General features: G+C 36.1%; 1 protein-coding gene across 1 annotated transcript in view; it reads right to left on the minus strand.

Annotated features, from left to right (window-relative positions):
• Positions 1-17,771, minus strand: part of IMPG2 (interphotoreceptor matrix proteoglycan 2) — a 79,045-nt gene that overhangs the window by 46,188 nt on the left and 15,086 nt on the right. The window contains exons 4-7 of the mRNA XM_025873453.2: positions 14,841-14,872; positions 7,331-7,380; positions 6,369-6,448; positions 179-340 (exon numbers count right to left, since the gene is read on the minus strand). Of these exons, the coding sequence (XP_025729238.1) occupies positions 179-340; positions 6,369-6,448; positions 7,331-7,380; positions 14,841-14,872 (324 nt within the window). The remainder of the gene's footprint in view (positions 1-178; positions 341-6,368; positions 6,449-7,330; positions 7,381-14,840; positions 14,873-17,771) is intronic.

Consider the following 17,771-nt stretch of genomic DNA (forward strand, 5'->3'; position numbering starts at 1 on the left):
AAGAAAGAAAAGGAAAGAAAGAAAGAAAAGGAAAGAAAGAAAAGAAAGAAAAAAAAGAAAAAGGAAGGAAGGAAGGAAGGAAGAAACAGGAAGGGAAAGGGAAAGAAAAGAAAAGAGAAGAGAAGAAAAGAAAAGAAAAGAAAAGAAAAGATGAAAAACAAACCAAAAAATCACCCACCTCTGAAATAAACTCTTCTACAAGGTGCTGGTGGTGGAAGTTGGAGGGATCCTGTAGTTCTTCCCTGTATTGCTCTCCCAAAAGGTGGATACTGAATTCTGCAATCTGCTCAGTTGCTGGTTTTGTGGATTCTTCTATCACATTCTCAATTTCATTGCTAATCTGGATTTTTAGAGAAAAAAAAACAATAAATGTCAATGTTTACTCATACAACCAACAAGTATCTCCTGATTGGTACATATCAGACACTATGTCAAAAGAAACTTCTAATGATGACCTTTTATACAGTATCTGACTTTGGAACTAATTGGGTGGACTTTAAGACATAGGCTAACATTAAAATTACTATGCATTTGTACATTCCTTTGAGCACACAATGACTGCTTCAGGGAAAGACAGAAAATTTTCCACAGATAAGCACCAAAGTTAACGATCTTCTATCACAACATCTGTGAGTTTAAAAAGAGTTGACCAAAAATAAATAAATAAATAAATAAATAAATAAAAATAAAAATAAAAAGAGTTGACCATGCTAATAGTATCATCTAAAAATAGCCTAGAAGTGTTGTTCTCAAACTTTTTGGTCTTAGGGCCCATTTAAACTCTTAAGAATCATTCAGAAACACAAAGAAATTTGTTTTTTGTGGGTTGTATCTATAGATATTTACCAGACAAAAAATTAAAGGGGAAATTTTTAAGAATATTTCTTAATTCATTTAAAAATAATAAACTCTTTATGCTGTAAAAAGGAATAACATTTTGCAAAATAAAAAATGAATGAGAAGAGTAACATTGTTTATAATTTTATAAATTCTTTAATTTGGTTGGCTTCAGACGAAGACACTGGATTCTCATATCTGTTTCTGCATTCAATCAGTAATATGTTGCTTTAGTTGAAATACATGAATAAAAGTATTAGGGAAGGGGGAATTATATTAACAGCCTTTTCAGCTAACTGTGGAGATTCTTTCTAGATACTATACCAAACTCAACAAGGGGTAGTTTCTTAAAGATTAGTGACTACATGGAATCTGAAACTGTATCAATGAACTTTTTGTACTCTGTAACAGTAAAATCCAGGTCTTCCAGTGGCCAAAGCTGCAACAATTTGAAAAACAAAATAAATAATGGATTATAATCCAAAGAATAAAATATCCATGAGTCCATATTGATGGAAATAAATGATTTAATAAATAAATGAGAAGTGACAATAGTGTCTTACAGAAGAATTCCAATAGTAAATGTAGAATGAGGGAAAGAAAATATCACTACTACAATGCTACAGTAAGAAATTCTACATGGAAGATACACTTGATCTCATCCATCTAAGTCCCTCCATTGTGATACACAAGAGAAGGGGTTGGAATGGAAGAATGGCTAGCCTAAGGGCTCCCAGCAAGCCAATGGCAGAGTCAGGAAGAGACTACATAGGCTTTCCTTCAGTGTACCATTTTTCATCCGTGATAGATCATATAATCAGAGACCTTCAAAATCTCAGAATAGGAAAGTACCTCAAAGATCCTACTATCCCTCTGGATGCCTGAATTCTCTCTACAATATCCCTGACAAATGGTTGCTCATCCTCAGTTTAAATGGCCTGATGAGAAAGAGTCATGATTTTCAAAGGCAGACCATTACATGTCCAAAAAAAAAGCTCTCGGGGCACCTGGGTGGCTCAGCCAGTTAAGCATCTGCTTAAGCATCTGCGTTGGCTCAGGTCCTGGTCCTGAGGTCCTGGGATGGAGCCGCACATCAGACTCCCTGCTCGGTGGGAATTCTGTTTCTCCCTCTCCCTCTGCCTCTGTCCCCTCCTTGTGCTCTCTCTCTCTCTCTCTCTCTCTCTCAAATAAATAAATAAATCTTAAAAAAAAAAAAAAAAGCTCTCATGTTTGGGAAGTTCTTTAATTTTTTTTCTTTCTTCTTTGCCCTCCACAGCTTGGTTCCTGCTTCCCTTTTCCAGCCCCATCTCCCTTTCCCCCACCTTTCACTATCCACTCCAGCCATGCTAAGTTCCTATTTGCAGACCAAGGAATATGCTAATTCTCTCTGGCCTAAGCAGTGCTATTCCCTTTGAGACCTCAGGCCAAGACCTTTCCCCTGTCTCTTCTTCTGGTAACTTATAGTCATCCTCAATTCAGACCTCACCCCCACCAGAAAATTTCTCAGAACTGCCCCTCAAAACTGACCCAATGCTCCTAATGCTCTCCTATTTCATTCTGCATTTACCCTATCATAGCACATACCACAAGGTAATTATACTGTATGTTTACTTATCATTATGCCTCCTGACACAGTGACTGGCACATATCAGGCACTCATATTTTTTGGCATTTTTTATTAAGGTATAATTGACATAAAACCTATATTAGTTTCAGGTGTACAATGTAATGATTCCATATTTGTATGTATTGCAAGATGATCATCACAGTAAGTCCAGTTAACATCCATCACCATACACAGTTACAAATTTCTTTTTCTTGTGATGAGAACTTTCAAGATCCACTCTCCTAACTACTTTCAAATATGCAACACAGTACTATTAACTATAGTCACCATCATGTACATTACATTTCCATGACTTATTCATTTCTTAACTAGAAATTTATACCTTTTGACTCCCTTTACCCGTTTCATCCACTTCTACCCAAAGTTCTTAATATTAAGCCCAAATATATTTCCCTGTAAGCTCTACCACTGATCTCAGTTCTGTAATCTAGGACATATATAAAAACTGTAGTCACCAGAGAGCCCTTCAAATGAGTACAAACAGCTATTATGACTTCCCTGAGTTCCCTAGATCTTCTCCTCCAGACATTTCTCAGGCTCTTAATACCTTCCTCAGAGTATGGTATACACAAATCAGATCTGGATCAATTAAAATATGATAGGATACCACCACCTCTCTTATAATAGATTCTGTATTTCTATTGATACAACCTAAAATTACACTAGCTTTTACTAGTTTCACCCCAGTAACTGCATCATACTACTGATTCATACAGAGACTAACATCAACAAAAACTCTTAGTCTTATGGAATTTTACATAAAACTTTGCATTTTTGATATTAAATTTTATCTTGCTAAATTTGGACAGACTTCCATTTCCAGTACTATTATAAAAGAAATATCCTTAGTAATCTTGCTGTTACAGAATGCCTTAAGTGATGAATAAGTATTTTTAAAAGTTTTTAATGCGTAGCTGGTTTGCAAGAAAGTAAATGCCAAGGGGTCAGGAAAAACAGGTTAGAAAAATCCAGAGAGGTGAATCAGTGTTGTGTAAGTACAGGGTTATATCCTCTGATACTTTGTAACCTAGGCTTGAGTTTTAAGTACCACAAAGGGATAGGATAAAAAGTAAAAGGTGTGTACATGTTGAAAGGTCAGATCAAAGACTCCCACATACTAGTGAAGATGATAGCCGCACCTGTAGTGAGGATAGTATAAGGATATTCTTGTCAAATCACTATGCCATACTCCTGAAACTAATGTGACATTGTATGTCAACTATACTTCAATTAAAGAAAAAAAAAGACTCCCACATGAAGCAAGGATTCTAAAAACTCAACAGACAATTTGAACAACCAATTAAACTAAGCTGAAGGAAGAATTAGTAAACTGCAACACATACCTAATTCTAACCCAGGAAGACAAAGAAATGGAAATTATTAAAGAGTGGTTAACAAACATGAATGATAAAAGAAGGAGGTCAGAGGTTCAGTCACACAAGATAATAGCTGAGAATTTCTCCTATATCCATATTTGTTAAACTGCAGAATGCCAAATACCATATAGTATACTACTATATGTATTTATAGTATATATATATTTATAGTATATATACTATAGTATATACTATAGTATACTTATGTATATAAAAGTATATATATATATAAGTATATGTGTGTGCGTGTGTGTATATAGTAGTATACTATATAGTATTTCACAAAAAATGGGTATAGGAGTATATTTATTTATTTTGCTTTGGATTTGTTGTACTTCCTTAATGTAAAGCCTTACGGATATCATAAGTTCTGAGAAATTTTCATGTCTTATGATCAGATGTGTATGGAGAGATAGAGATATATAGAGACGAGATAGAGATATATCTTAAAAGTAGACAAAGAAAACAGCCAGAAGAATACAACTGAACTGATACACAAGTGAAAAACAACTGAACTGACAGTTCTCAGTATTAACAACAAAAATTAGAATATAGTGAAATAAAACCTTGACCAGAAAAAAAAAACCCTCAGTCTAGAATTTAGTACAGATTTAAATTTCTTCTATAATAAGGAGATAATAAAGAAATTTTCAGATGATCAAAAACTCAAAATGAACGAATGAGAGACTTACTAAAGTAATATCAGGAGCATATATTTCAAAAAGAAAATTATCCTAGAAGAGAGATCTAAAATGCAATAAAGAATTTTAAGAAAATAAAATAATAAATTTCCAGGTAGATGTAAAACAAACTTTATCAAAAACAAATATAATACAGTCTAAAAAAAAAGAAGAACAAATACAGGGGCACCGGATAGCTCAATAGGTTGAGCATCTGACTCTTGATTTCAGTTCAGGTCATGACATCAGAGTCTTGGGATCTGTCCCCATGTTGGGCTCTGAGCTCAGTGAAGAGTCTGCTTGTCCCTCTCCCTCTGTTCCTCTTCCCTTTCTCTCTCTCTCTCTCAAATAAATAAATAAAATATTTTTTCAAATTTCTTAAAAAAGAACAAATATAATACAGTCTAATTTATGGGATTGAAAAGAGAGAACTAAAAGAGAGAAAGAACAAAAATATCAAAAAATAGAATATAAATCAGTAGGGTGATTATTTGAACTACAATGTTCTAATATTCCTGCATTGCTTAAGACAAGGATCAAGATTCTGAAAAACTAAAATTTTGCTAGATTATACATTATAACTTATGAGGTAACTTATAGGGCATATATATTTTATACATATAATATAAGTATTATAAATGTTATACATAATAATATATATATTATGTAACTTATAGGAAAACTACTGACAAAACAAACAAAGCATATAATTTCTATAACAGTAGATGGAAAATGTATTAGGAAAAAAATTGAACAGTAAAAGTGAAACTTCAGGCTTCATTTTGAACTAGAAATACAAGCAATCTAATTCTTATTAGGTATCTCTATACTGCTTTGTTTTCTTACTCTATAAATTGGCTTCAAATAGTCTTTTCTTTGGATATTAATGTTTCAATTATTAGACATAAATCCTTCATTTCTATTATAGAGAATTCTATCTCATTCTATGAATGTTTCTAGACCTAAACCCACAACTATTCTGCTTCAAGTTCAGAACCACAGTATCACTTTTTATTCATTCATTCACAAATATTTATTTAATGACAATATCTCCCAGTACCATCTATTCTGGATAAAGTTGTGCGGAGACTGAATGTACTGATTCCAGCTTCCACTCACGGGTCCCACATTACTACCAGCCTTGTTCAGTGACAGGGAAAGTGGTGGGGCAGAGTGGGGTGACTTAACATGATTTCATATAAATTAAAATGTTCAAGCTGGGAAGAAAAGGTACAAGATAACTAAATTATACCTTTCTAGTGAATATGTTCAGTCAGAGTTTATACTATATTAAGTAATCTAGGATTTATGAACCCCCAAATTTTAAAAATTTATATTTATATTTAACCAAATTTCTAACAAAATATTTCTATCTTCCTGGGCAGCCTGTGTACTTTTTTTTTTTAATCTGAATGTTATTGAAAGTTAACTTAATATTGTTTGGTGGACAGGTTACTGTTAATAATGATGCATTTACAAACCACAGTATTTCTTGATTTTTTAACTACATAAAATCTACATCCTTTCCCTCTGAAGAAGAGAAGACTAAGTCCTGATATCTTATGGGATAGAAGAACACAGGCAAAACCCCCACAGTAAATTATTTCACATAGCCCACAAGGGACCATGAGTTTACCATGATGACCATTACCCAGGCTCCAAGTCATTTCATTTACAACTTGAAGCTCTCTCTTGCAAAAGCAGATTGACTCAGCTCTCCAAGGAATCTTAGATTCTTTTTAATACACTGGTTTTAGATTCTTGTGTAGTTTGGCAATGGAATATAAGTCTCTCTTAACCCCAGTTCTTCATGTTAGAAACTAAATAACAAAACACAGCATCACTCACACTCTCCTCAGGCCTCTCCTTGGTGTTCTCTGAGGTACCTTCATAGGTCACCCCTGGATATGGGACACTGAGAATAGCACCTAAGTAGAAAAACAAAATCATGTACGTGAATTCAGAATCATATCAGGAAATAACAAACTGACTTCAAAACAATTCCTGTAAGTCATTTGTTTTTCCATCCTGGAAATTCAGTATATTCTAATCTTAAGACACATTTGCATAGATCTTCCTAGAACAGAAAATAATTATAACTCATTCATTCATGCATTCAACAGCATTTAATGAGCATCTACTTATGTCAGCCACTATGCAAGATGCTAAGGATACAGACAAAATTTTTATCCTTGAGCTATCTAGTAAAAAGGACAAATAATGAAAAAAGTAATAATACCAGACAGGAAAAGTGGGTGAAGGTTGGAGACTGCCTATGAACTGATCATTGTTGAAGCTGGGCCTCATTGTGCAATTCTTATTTTTTGTATATGTTTGAAATTTCCAATAAACAAAAGCTTTTTTTAAAAAATTGAAAATAAATAAAGCAACACCAATTCATAGGAGACACAGAGATCAAAGGAACATCTTAAAGTATACCACAAGGCAATCAGAAAATCCTCACTCTGAGAAACTCTTATAAGGCAAATGACAAATGGTGGAACTAGAAAGGTTCTACCTGTTGACATAAGTAGTGTTTGCCTTAAAGTAATTCTTTAGGTCGTACTTTTTTTTAAGTAGCTTTCTGATTTTGATTAGACTTAATAATTAAAGATCTTTAAGTACCCACAACATAATGCCATACAATTAATGAAAACACAATCACTTCTTCTTGAGACACTTGAACAACACATAAGGAAAGAGAAACCTGATATTTTTTAAATGTGAGCTGAAATGTATGCTTGCTCACAAGATCATCTTAAGGCATAAATAATTTAAAAAGAAAAGTGAGTAAGTGCATAAGAGCATACCTCCTGATGTTGAGGTATCACCAACAGGAAACAGAGATGACAATTCAGGGCTAAGGTTAAAAAAGATGTTTAAAGTTAATAAAGATGATAGAAATATGTGCAAATATTTTGAGGGTTTTTTTCCAAAAAGGAATTCACTAGGTCTCCAAACAGGGTTCCCAGACCCAAGTAAGTACTGATTTAACAAAATTTAAAAAATAATAGTCTTCATAATTCATTTTATATTTATTAATTTTTGCTCAAGTAGAATCACACTACATGAAGTACTCCTCTACTTACTATTCCATCACCCTGTTTCATTTCTTCTCAGTTATTATCAGTATGTGAAATTATTTGTTGATTTATTTATCTCCTTCTTTATCTCTTGTCTCCAATCTCTTAATCTTCTAGAATGTCATTGTCATGGTAGTCCCTGGATATATGTGCTAATTTAAATTAACTAAAATTAAATAAAGTTTAAAATTCTGATCCTCATTCACACTAGCCACATTTCAAAAGCTCTATAGTCACATGTGCCTAATGGCTACCATATTGGACAACACAGTAAAGAACATTTGCATCATCACAGAAAGTTCTATTAAACAGGACTGCCATAAGAATATAAATTCTATGAGATTAGGAACCTTGCCTGCCATAGTCCTACTCTATCTCCATTTAGTAGGCACTAAAGAATTATTTTTAGAATAAAAGAATAAACAAATATTATTAGCCAGGGAGTAAACAAGACATCTGGCATATAGCTGTGGACAAACACACATGATCTATGAAAGTTACAGTCTTACAGAAAATAGATAACAAATAAATGATTACAAATGTAACATGTAGTACAGGTAGGAGAGTACTTGCTGCTAAGGAAAAAAATATAAGCACAGATCTCATCTCATTAGACAGATCATAGAAATCATAAAATTTTTTTATATAAAGAAAGTCAAGCTTAGAGAAATGACTTGCTGTAGGCCACACTGCTAACAGGCTGCAAGTCACCCAGCTATCCTTTAACCATGCCACTTTGCAACGACAAGAGAAGATTCAAAGGTAATCTGAGTGGCACCTGGGTGGTTCAGTCAGTTAAGTGTCTGCCTTTGGCTCAGGTCATGATCCCAGAGTACTGGGATCAAATCCTGGGATTGAGTCCCAAGTCAGGCTCCCTGCTCAGTGGGGAGTCTGCTTCTCCCTCTCCCTCTGCCCTTCCCCCTCCCCCTCAAATAAATAAATAAATATAAAATCTTTATTAAAAAAAGATAATCTGAGAAGTCCCTCCTCTAAAGGAAAGAAAGTGGGTTTCTGCAAGTCCAAATTTCCACATACCCCAAAAATATAAAATTTAAAGTATAGTAATTTTAGAAAGTCTCATTTATTCGTTTTAAAGTTTTACTTATTTAAGTAATCTCTGCACTCAATGTGGGGCTCAAACTCATGACCCCAAGATCAAGAGTCACATGCTCTTCTAAGCCAGGCAGGCACCCCTTAGGAAGTTTTAGAACTTTGAAGTTTGTATATGTATATGTCCTAAGGGAAAAGGGATGTTCCGTTGACCTTTTACAAAGGAGTTCAACGGTGTTTACACCTTTTGGATGGTAATTACATTACTGTTAAGGGTTGAAAACTGTGTTTAACTTGATACAAGTGAGCTTCCTAAGGTGATTCGATCATAGTCAAAAATGTCTCCCTCACAGACTTGCCAATGTGCCAGTGAGTCCCATCTTCAGACAACTTCCTTTAGATTGCCCTATTGATTTAAATTACATCATGGTGGTGGGACAGGGGGGTTACTCAAAGCCACCAGATAAACATGGCAGACATCTTGAAGCATCAATATTACTTGAAGCATAGGCAGGTGGGGAACTAAGTAAGAATTGATGTGTAATTCAAAACATTTTAATATTAAAACAAATATGGCTACATTGTAGAATTGAATATAAAGTTAAAATTAAAATTAAGATATTAAATATAATTCAAAGATATTTCATGACTGGAACTCCAGTGGGGGAGTCAACTAGGGCCATGTTCCCTAAACTCCCAGGCTTTGGTAGAAAATTTGAGAAACTGGGGCATCTGGCTGGCTCAGTTGGTGGAGCATGCAACTCTTGATCTCAGGGCTTTAAGTTCAAGCCACACAGTGGGTATAGAGATTACTTAAAAAATTAAAACATCTTTAAAAAAAAAAGAAGAAAGAAAATTTGAGAAACTGAGTTTTTAAAAATCTCATAAAGATTTTTCTGCTTTTTAAAAATACTATCTAGAAAGAATAACATTTTAAACCATTACACCAAACCCATCACTTTTGGTTATTTAGAAGCATTTGCAGGAAATTGCTTCTCAGTGAGCTGTCATCTAGAAGAACCTAAGGAATACAACATCTGGATAAGTCATTATGATGAGTGATGACTGGAGAAAGGGCCTAGGTGATGAGAGAGCATCAAGAGGCTTCTCGGGTTGCAGGGAGTACAGCTAAAACAAATAAGATTCAAATGATTTTGGGACAGATATTAACATAATCAGGCCTGAATAGGGTCTATCAGTTGTCCACAAGGCAGAACACCTTGCCAATACCTTCATTTTATAGAGGAAAAAACGAAGTCCAAATGAATAAAGCAATTTTTCCTGGGTGACACAATGACTTGATATGGCCCAAGGTCATACCTAAAATTCCTAACCATATCTAGTTCTCTCTTCAATAATAACAACAGCAAGAATGAGTATCACTAAATTTATCATGTGTCAAGCACTGTGTTAAGTGTTTCATCTTGCTTAACTCATTTAATTCTGGCAACAATCTTAAAAGGAAGTTACTATTATCCCCATTTATACATATGAGGAGACTAATACTAGAGGAGGTTAAGAATTTGTTGAGTCACCCAGCTAGACAATGGAGGAACTACGATGTAAAACAGGCCCACCTGATTCCAGAAACCTCTCTCTCACTCATCTTAATTCCTCACAACATGGCCTTTCTGTGAGCCATATTGTCTAGAAGGGCAACCAAGATGATTTCACTTGGTTGTAAGAATAATGGCCTACATAAACTTAACAACCTAAAAGTCAAGGTGTATAAGGTCCCATAAAAAGGAAGGGAAACCCAATCAAAGTTGGAGAGCTATGGAGAGCAACCAGGCATGAAGAGCAAAGAGGTCAAAGTAAGACAGAGGGGGCCAAAGCACAACACAGTAACTAGAACAGGAAGTTGGAATGACATGGCAAAGTAACAAGACCTCACCTGGTTTCAGTCAAATTATCCCCTACATCAAGATCACATTTGATAAATAAGTCACAGGGATAAAGATGATTAATAGGAAATATAGTCAATAATATAATAATAACTTTGTATGGTGACAGATGGTAATTACACTTATGGTGGTAAGCATTTTGTAATGTATATAAATTGTTGAATAACTATGTTGCTCACCTGAAACTAACATAATATTGTATGTCAACTATACTTCAATTAAAAATAAAATTTTTTTAAATTTAAAAAGAGAAGTATTGGAACTAAAAATTAAGTAAATAAATAAATCTAAGCTAATTCTCTAAGGAAGTATTCACAACAGAGAAGTTTGTTTACTTCAGTAGAACTAGATTTCACTTACTGAATTCAAAATAACATTTTAAAGATGGTAAGTAGGCAATGCTCAGTGATTCAAATCTCTTGCCCAACAGCCCAACACTTAATCCCTCATTTTCCCACTCTCCTTTCAAAAAACAGTAAAAAACCACTTAACAACAAGAATCCTTTCAACATGTTCTCATTAGGTATGCCTCCTGCAGGGATCCCCTAAAATGTCACAGCAGAATAGAACACAGAGTTGTACTGAGTTTGGAGACAGAAATACTACTTCATTTCTAGGCCAAACCACAAATGTGAAGTCGTTCAGCTAAGACCTTTAGCTTAATACCAGGAGTGAACAACCTCCTACTTTCTCATTTCCTCAGCTCATCCAGCACATAATTTATTACTCACTCTACTGCCTCATCCTATCAGAATTCAAGTGAGATTGTACCAAAAGATATCAGAAACACACGGAGCATAAGTTTAAAAACAAGCCAAGCGTAATTTCCTATCTAGATTACTACTCCCCTTGACAATTTTTTATACTTTGCTTTGATCTTGAATCAGTTAACTATGATCAGCACAGGACAACAAAAGAACTCAAGGCACAAGGCCAGGAATCCTGGGTGCTAGTCCCAGAAGTATCATTAACTTTGTTATGCCTTGGAAAAATATCTCAGTTGCTCTGGGCCACAAGAACTTAATCTCCAAAACAGGAATACCTCCTTATGCTACCTATTTCCCAAAGGTATGATGAAAGTTAATAAGATATTATATCAGATATTATATATGTAAGAACAGTCCTTACACCAAGAATATTACCAGAGACCTGATAATAAACTTGAGTAATTGAGCAGAAACTCAGTTATTCGTTTAACAACTATTTGGTGAGCACATATTCCAGGTGGGGTTTTATACCGGTTATTGAGACTTCACAGTAAGTCCAGAAGGCAGGCGGTTAAGCATTGAGTGGAGCTAAGTGGAGATGCTTTCAAGATACCCAGCTAGGGGCGCCTGGGCAGCTCAGTCGTTAAGCGTCTGCCTTCGGCTCAGGTTATGGTCCCAAGGTCCTGGGATCGAGCCCCGCATCGGGCTCCCTGCTTGGTGGGAAGCCTGCTTCTCCCTCTCCCGCTCCGCCTGCTTGTGTTCCCTCTCTCACTGTGTCTCTTTCTGTCCAATAAATAAAATCTTAAAAAAAAAAAAAAGATACCCGGGTATAAAGGGCTGGAGGAAGGCCTTTTGGTAACATGGGAGAGACTTGAGCATGTTCAAATGCTAATAAGGAGTCGGTAATGGGAGAAGCTGAAGACTCAGGAGAGACAAAGAAACAATGATAGGGAGATGTGTAAGAGTTAAGATGGGATGTGAGGTCCTAAGTAAGGCAGAAAAAACATTTTTTAAAGACACAGAGCAAATGATTGTAGGGGAAGCTTAAAGGGATACAGAAGAGAGTGTTTGGTAAAAGTCATACGTCAGCAGGTTGGGTTTGAGTTCACATAGAAGCAGCAATTTAAATCACAGAAAAGAAGTTTGGTAAGTAGAGTAGTGGCCCCCAAAGTCATCTACATCCTACTCGCCTGAATCTGTGAATATGTTAAGTTACACACAAAGGGGAATGAAGGTTGCAGATGGAAGTAAGGTTGCCAATCAGCTGGCCTTAAAACAGGGAGTAGAAACAGGTTCATCCGGGTGCATCCAGCATAATCATAAGGATCCTTAAATGTGGAAGGAGGCAGAGGAGTGTCAGAGTGATAAAATGTGAGAAAGACTTGAGTGGCTATTACTAGCTTTGAAGATGAAAGGGGGTCATGAGCCAGGCAATGTGGGTAGTTTCTAGAAGCTGGAAAAGGTAAGAAAACAGTTTCTCCCTGAGATCTTCCAGAAAGGAATGCAAACCTGGCAACACCTTAAGACCCACGTCAGATTTCTGAATGACATAACTAGGACAAATCTGTGTTGTTTTAAACTACCAAAGTTTGTGGTAATTTGCTACAGCAGCAATAAAACCTAACATAAGAATCTCAGCACAGAGAATACAAGACCAATCTCAAAAAAAAAAAAATCATAAAAATAAATCTGAATATAGAAAAATGATGTGCAAATTAAGGGTTTCAGTGGATCACTATAGTACTCAAGTGGGAGAAAGATGGCTTAGAGAATTCTTAGGCCCCTCCCAGGGTTTCGCTCCCAGTGTTACCTAACCCCAGGTCACCACTTTCAGCAACTACCACGGTTGGCAGTTCTCACCTCACCCCAACCTGGTCTGCTCTAGTTACATGGGAAAGAAGCTTTAAACTTTAAAATTCTCAAAATTCACTTATATTTTCTTATGTTTTTATTTTCATACATACATTCTTTTCTAAGAATGGTAAATAATATTTTGAGTCCCTTATTATACCTACTACAGACAGTACCTTACCAATAAAAATATATAAGCCAGTCAGTCCTGCTAAGATGCTTATTTGTGAATTTGTTCCAATGTGATTAATACAGGAGACAACTGATCATATTGCAAAATTTCTCCTTTACTTGTACATAATCTCATTCTAAGAAATGCTAGGTAGCTGTGGAAAACTGCACCCAGTTGAAGTGAGTCCCACAGAAAGACATAAAACATACAGACACTACACCTTAAACATCTTCCAGCTACCTACTGTGTGATGAGCCACAACCAGCCTCGTATGGTGTTACAACTGTCCACCCTACTTCAGATAACCCTCCTTCCACCACTTTGTAATAACCCACAAGCTATACACTTGCTAATGTCCACTTCCCAAGTAAACTTCAGAGATTCTTCCAGGTTAAATGCCATGAATACTATGGTTATTTACAAGCTTCTTAACCATAGAAGATGTGGGAAATGTGCTATCATTTTCATTAAATACAACCATGATTACTAGGACTGGTGGGACTTAGCAGAGTATTTAGTTCACTGCCTGTGTGTTGAATAGCAATCACAAGGAACTTCCAAGCTCTGTTCTCAGTGGTGAAGAGCCTACACCCAAGAAACCACATGGCCCAACATCTAAATGGGTGCTCAATCCCAGGCCCAAGCAGAGACTCGATGGTAACATTAGCTGTATGAATAAGTGAGACCACACAAAGTCCCCTTCCTTCCTGTTTACTCATGTTTGATTTGAGACCTACACATACCCCACTAGCACTCACACGTGTACTCCCAACTATGCTTTTGCCTGGACTCTGCTGCCCAGTTTGGATCTCTAGACACTGACTCACTTAACTGGTTTCTCGGCCTGTCTTTTTTTCTAATTTGAAGCAAAATTCTGGACTCTGACCTGGATTTTATGCCCTAATGGTGTTTTTCTATATAATTACCCACATACTGGCATAATCTAGATACTCTGAATATGGACAGAATTGAAATCTTTAATCCTTACACACTCAAAATCCTTCACCTTCCATGAGCAGCTTTGTACTGCTATTGCTCAGGAGCCAGAAACGACCTTAATCCTAAGACTAACGGCCAATAGAGCCAAGAATCCTAATATTGGAGGATTCATCAAGGTTGTGTTATTCCTATATTTCAAGCTCATAATCATCATTTCTCAGTAAAGTGATCCATACCACCAACCATCATTTAATAAACTATCTGCCACTAAGGCATACCATTTCATAACATTTTTATTCTTAGCCCATAAGCCTCAACAAAAGTAGATCATTCCATATTCCATTTCCAGAAATCTATTTTCTCACCCAAGAGAAAGGAACAAGTCTTCCTCCTGGCAAGGTCAGAAAGTAAACAAGCACAGTGGCTGTGATGGTAGTCTTGAAAGGGAAGTGGCCTCAACAGAAGGAAAAGCATTTGAGACCAACCCACAGCCCTGGTCATTGCAGGAACCGGCAAGAAAATAGAAAGGGGCCATTAAATTTGGTGTGAGTCTTGGAATAGGTATTACACGTCTCTGTTGCCAAAATAAAATTAGGGGGAAAAAAGACACTCACCTGCTGACAGTTTCCTTTGTATATGTCAGTTTCTAAGGAAAACAAAGATAAAAATGACTCTGTGAGTTAATGACAGTTATTAAGCAGTAAATGAAATTTAATGCATAGAAAACACTAATGCCCTAACATTATGTTGTTCTTTTATAAATCTATGCTGTTATTTTCTATGGTTAGACAAATAGTTAAAGCAAGGTACTAACAATGCCAAGTTTGTTTGGGGACTGTGGGAATGTCCTGGCGCTCAGTCTCTGTTTATGTTTCCAAAAGTTCTTGTGCTTTTTTTTAATGGGCACAAATTAACAGACTTTACTTGTTAATCATTCCAAAAAGATCTACAAATTGGAGATTGGTAGAGTTCTACTTTAACCTTCCATGGACTGAGAATCAAAGTTTTTTGTCATCTAACATATTTATAGAAACTCTTATACTAGAATAATATAAACATGTGGATAAAATAAATGCTAAATCTGTTTCTCCAGAATTCAGGCAAAAAAGATACACTGTACCAATAATTGGATTATTCCTCTGGGGCATTCCAAAGCAAATTGTTCTTAAGTTTCCTGTAAATTAGTGGTTTTATTTTGAGACCAATATAATAAAAAGAACACTAACTTAGAAGACCTAGTTTCAAGTCCTATTTTCTCTTGCTTGGTAATGGAGGCAAAACCCAAAATCCTTCACTTTCTCATCTGTAAAATGGAGAAACTATTATTCTAAATAACTCTCATGATATTTATAAATAACCCACTGCTCTCTGACTCTACAAACTCTCCTAGAATAATCTCAGCCACTCTAAATGCTTTCAATTACTACCTCAAGCCTGGTGACTCCTACAAGCTATATTTATAACTCAGACCACTCTCCTTGGATTCATACCTAAATGCCAGGCAATTCACATTTCACAGGTGGCTCAAAACACATTCAAAAGTGAACTCAATCTCCCGCCTACATCTACAAAACTGCTTCTCTGCCTGAGTTCTTGTTCTTAGTCATCCAAACTAGAAACAGGGAGGTTTCCCAGGCCATTTCCTCAACCTCTCACACTCCCATTCAACCTATCACAGAGTCCTGCTAATCTTTTTCCCTATTTGTATCCCTCATGCTTCCTTTCTGTGTCTCATGTCTAGTTAGGACCCTCAATTCCTCAGGCATGGAGTAGTAACTAGTCTCCCTGATCCCTTTAATCCACCCCATAGTGTACAGAAAGCATAATGACCTTTTTAAAATCCCAAACTGTCCAATCAGCCCGTGACTCACCTACTTAGAACCCCTCAATGATTTCCTATCATCCGCAGAGTTATGTACTCTTAGAGTCTGATCTCCTGACACTTCTTATCTACCCTTCTGGTATGTTGGCCTAAGTCATTCCCTACAAACATTTGGCTTATGCTGTCCCCTCTGCCTGGACTGTTCCTCCCAAACTCCTCCTCACTCAGCTAACTTGTACTTGTTATTTAAGAGTCAATCCAGGTGACATATCACCCCCTTGTCTGCATGTTGTACTAAATTGTCACTGAAAGTATACTTCTAATGCCTTCTAATCTTACCTTCCTAAAATTTCCACTTGTGAAAAATACCTTCCAATGTAACATCACAAGAAACTGTTGTATATCAGGGAACACTATATCAAAAACTAATGATGTACTGTATGGTGACTTAACATAGCATAAGAATAAAAAAAAAAGCTGTTGTATGGTAATACTAACTCTATATCATACATATTTGTTGCTCTGTCTGCTAATGCTTTATTATGGACACAACTGAGATGGACAACACTGATGTAAATGTGAGTGTGTGTAGATATGTGTATGTGTATTCTTTTTCACTGAATAGCTATTCCATATTAGCAAATTTGGCAATATTCCATATTACAAAATTTAGCAGTTTGCAAAGGTGGTAATGACTGAGAAGGGAGGCCCAATGGTAAACGGGAAAAAACATAAACTTTTTTAAAAAGAGAAGTCGGTTTGAATTTAAGTTCCAGCCCATCTGGTTTTGTAATCTAGAATAAGGAATAACTCTGATGCTTAATGTCCTTATCTATAAATTGGGGATATTAGTATCTCCTTGTAGGTTTGTTGTTTATTAAATATAATGTTTTAATGGGCTTACTATGTGGCCTGGTACATGGAATATACTAAATAACTGGTAGCTATTCTCATAATCATTAATATTGAACAGTTAAAAATGTGACAGAAGACTCTCTCTCAAATAAATAAATAAAAATCTTTAAAAAAATGTGACAGAATTGGGGCATCTGGGTGGCTCAGTCATTCAGCATCTGCCTTCAGCTCAGGTCATAATCCCACAGTCCTGGGATTGAGCCCCGCATCGGGCTCCCTGTTCAGCGGGAAGCCTGCTTCTCCCTCTCTCACTCCCCCTGCTTGTGTTCCCTTGCTCACTGTCTCTCTGTGTCAAATAAATAAAATCTTAAAAAACATTACATAAAATTTTAAAATTTTAAATGTGACAGAAGAAAAAAACGTAACACCTTGGCTTAAAATGTGAGTTACTATGATTAAAAGTTGAGTACATTTTATCTTTTTTTATTTTTTTTAAAGATATTATTTATTTATTTATTTGACAGAGAGACAGAGAGCACAGGTAGGCAGAGGGGCAGGCAGAGGGAAAGGGAGAAGCAGGCTCTCCACTGAGCAGGGAGCCCAATGCGGGGCTCGACCCCAGGACCCTGGGATCATGACCTGAGCCGAAGGCAGTCGCTTAACTGAGCCACCCAGGTGCCCCAAAAGTTGAGTACATTTTAAAACACACAAAAATCGAAATAAGTCAGTCAGAGAAAGACATGTATCATATGATCTCACTGATATGAGGAGTTCTTAATCTCAGGAAACAAACTGAGGTTTGCTGGAGTGGTAGGGGGTGGGAGGGATGGGGTGGCTGGGTGATAGACATTGGGGAGGGTATGTGCTA

Source organism: Callorhinus ursinus, unplaced genomic scaffold (assembly GCF_003265705.2).
Source record: "Callorhinus ursinus isolate GAN/ISIS: 27379988/994484 unplaced genomic scaffold, GSC_fseal_2.0 scaffold1, whole genome shotgun sequence".
Taxonomy (NCBI): Eukaryota; Metazoa; Chordata; class Mammalia; order Carnivora; family Otariidae; genus Callorhinus; species Callorhinus ursinus.